Here is a 3,412-nt window from a genome sequence, read left to right as displayed (position 1 = left end):
CAAGATAAGCAGCTCAGCACTGCTTTTTTTTTTTTTTTTCCCGAAATGTGTGTTAATTCTTCAAGGTTGTACCCTGAAAGGTTTAGATGTGTGGGGATTGGCACAGGTGAAATTGTGAATCATAAGGTGTGTAAACAACTATATTGTAGCATTTATCAAACGGTTTATGTAGTGGTTCCCGAAAAGGAATCACTCTTAATTGAAAGGGATTGGAAATTTAAGTATCATGCCTTAAAAAAAAAAAGAAAAGCTAAATACATTGACATCAATTTGAACCTTTAAAATAATCACATAACAAATTACAATCCCCATGGTTACCAAATGTGTACATTTAGCGAGTGGCAGGATAAACAGATTCGAATCAATTCAGTGTAATGCCTTGCAAATGAGCTGCCTTGTGGATGGGAGCAGGGGGATATAGTATTATTTTACAAGACAGGAACTGTTCTGATAATGGAGGCTTTGATTTGGGAGTTACCTAAAGGGTTTATTTAATAGGCTGTCTCTTACTAATCGGATCAGAGATAATGTGGTTTTATAGCTTATTATGTCTTTTTTTTTTTTTTTGTAGTTAATATTTGCCAATGGACTCCAAAGAATCCTTAGCTCCCCCTGGTAGAGACGAAGTCCCCAGCAGTTTGCTTGGCCGGGGGAGGGGAAGCGTGATGGACTTTTATAAAAGCCTGAGGGGAGGAGCTACAGTCAAGGTTTCTACGTCTTCACCCTCAGTGGCTGCTGCTTCTCAGGCGGACTCCAAGCAGCAAAGGATTCTTGATTTTTCAAAAGGCTCAACAAGCAATGAGCAGCAGCAGCAGCCACAGCAGCCAGATTTATCCAAAGCCGTTTCACTGTCCATGGGACTGTACATGGGAGAGACAGAAACAAAAGTGATGGGGAATGACTTGGGCTACCCACAGCAGGGCCAGCTTGGCCTTTCCTCTGGGGAAACAGATTTTCGGCTTCTGGAAGAAAGCATTGCAAACCTTAATAGGTCGACCAGCCTTCCAGAGAACCCCAAGAGTTCAACGTCTGCAGCTGGGTGTGCTACCCTGACAGAGAAGGAGTTTCCCCAAACTCACTCTGATCCATCTTCAGAACAGCAAAATCGAAAAAGCCAGACCAGCACCAACGGTGGTAGTGTGAAGTTGTATACCACAGACCAAAGCACCTTTGACATCTTGCAGGATTTGGAGTTTTCTGCTGGGTCCCCAGGTAAAGAGACAAATGAGAGTCCTTGGAGATCAGACCTGTTGATAGATGAAAACTTGCTTTCTCCTTTGACAGGAGAAGATGATCCATTCCTTCTGGAAGGGGACGCGAATGAGGATTGTAAGCCTCTTATTTTACCGGACACTAAACCTAAAATTAAGGATACTGGAGATACAATCTTATCAAGCCCCAGCAGTGTGACACTGCCCCAAGTGAAAACAGAAAAAGATGATTTCATTGAACTTTGCACCCCCGGGGTAATTAAGCAAGAGAAACTGGGCCCAGTTTATTGTCAGGCAAGCTTTTCTGGGACAAATATAATTGGTAATAAAATGTCTGCCATTTCTGTTCATGGTGTGAGTACCTCTGGAGGACAGATGTACCACTATGACATGAATACAGCATCCCTTTCTCAGCAGCAGGATCAGAAGCCTGTTTTTAATGTCATTCCACCAATTCCTGTTGGTTCTGAAAACTGGAATAGGTGCCAAGGATCTGGAGAGGACAACCTGACTTCCTTGGGGACTATGAACTTCCCAGGCCGCTCAGTGTTTTCTAATGGATATTCAAGGTAAGTTAGCACTTTTCTGTTTCATAAGAATGATACATTTAAGATAGTTGGATAAACTTTAGAATTCTTTTATCAGTATGTGTTTTCTAGAGATTTGTATACTTCTGCAAATAACTCAGTACAAATGGTCTTTTGAATACATGGGCATGTTAGAAACTTGAAAGGACTCGTCGCTGCAAAAGCACTTTGGGTGTTTGGTTAAATAGTATTAAAGATTTTATTTGAAAACTAAATCAGAATTGCTCACTAACAAGTATCTGTTAAAGTAACATTCATCTACAAGTACCTTAAGTGAAACTAATATGAGATCAAAGAAATAAGATGTCTAGTCGTATAATACATTTATTAGACATGTTAATTTAGCTATTTTAGAATATGTTATTACAAGGAAATGCTTGAAGTGTTACCTTTCTATTAGAGAGTTAAGAACTAGAAGTAGGAACACTCAGTATTTGATCTGAACTTTCTGTGTTTTGAAACTGTTAGAGCAGTGCAGGGCATAGGGACCTAAACCTAGGCGTTAGAGTAGCCTAAAGCAGACAGTTGGTGTCTGCTCCTTAGCCTCTGTAAGGAAGGAGCTGGTGCACGATGCTTTCAGATGCTCCTGCAGATGCTCTAGTAGGTAAGTCATGATTAGAATTTTCAGGTTTCAGTTAGCAAGTGCCATATATGTCTCTCTTGATTTTTCTCAGTCAGTTATAAAGGATACTGACATTTCCATCTGACCTCACAAAGGCCTGTTAGAATGGAATTACTGGGGAAAAAAACTTGAAAGTTAATGTGCTGGTAGGCTTAGGATCTTCCCTGTACCCTCACGTGCAAGTCATATAAATGCTGGCATATCTATCTACTTTAAGTGTGAAAAAAAAAAAAGGAAAATGTGTATTGTAGTGATACAAGACAAATTGATCACTAGGGTTTTTGTTTTGTTTTGGTAGAAAACAGAGTCCTTTTCTTGTATATAAATAATCCCGTCAACTTTTTCCTGTCAGTGATGTTCACTGTTCCTATTAACTAATCATTTGAGAAGATTTGACTTAAAATTCGTAAAAAAATGTTTTCAATACAGTTTACCACTGATCTACGTCCTTATAACGCTTTAAAATTTCATTTTTCTGAAGGTTATCCAGACACTACCATACAAAAAGGTATCTCTTTCCTCCACACGTAGGAAGCCTTTATTGGAAAAAAAAATAGATTTAGACTATGATCAATTTTTCTAAATAGCTTAATTATATCTTACCAAGAGGAGGGAAAAGTCGCCCTTTCTCTTATGTATCGTAAGAGATGGAAAGCTAGTGTTTATACTACCTATTAGTAGTGACTACTAACCTATTACTCAATAATTAGTTGTCCCTTACTTGGGGGAAAACTATTGCAACATTTTAACTTTCTGAATTAGGGGTTTAAAATACTTCCAGTAAGGAAATTTAAATAGTTTCTTATTACATAAACTGTGTTTTTCAAATGTTAAGAGGCAGTCTGTGTTTTAAAATTGCCAGTTTTAAATTTTTGACAGTAGATTTCATGTGGTTGACTCTCATAAAAGAATAATTATAATTGACTTGATTATCTATAGGGAGCTGTTAAATTGATTTATAAACATGTGATTACACAAGGAAAAATAATATA

At 38.1% G+C, this 3,412-nt stretch overlaps 1 protein-coding gene across 1 annotated transcript in view; it reads left to right on the top strand.

Moving 5' to 3' along the window:
* The first annotated feature begins 519 nt into the window (after positions 1-519).
* Positions 520-3,412, top strand: part of Nr3c1 (nuclear receptor subfamily 3 group C member 1) — a 41,492-nt gene continuing 38,599 nt past the window's right edge. Inside the window, exon 1 of the mRNA XM_028777951.1 lies at positions 520-1,780. Coding sequence (XP_028633784.1) covers positions 585-1,780 — 1,196 coding nt within the window. The 5' untranslated portion in view covers positions 520-584. The remainder of the gene's footprint in view (positions 1,781-3,412) is intronic.

Source organism: Grammomys surdaster, unplaced genomic scaffold (assembly GCF_004785775.1).
Source record: "Grammomys surdaster isolate TR1022 unplaced genomic scaffold, NIH_TR_1.0 317, whole genome shotgun sequence".
Classification (NCBI taxonomy): Eukaryota; Metazoa; Chordata; class Mammalia; order Rodentia; family Muridae; genus Grammomys; species Grammomys surdaster.
The sequence above is the reverse complement of the archived record's forward strand: the minus strand, read 5'-3'. Positions and strand labels throughout refer to the sequence as shown.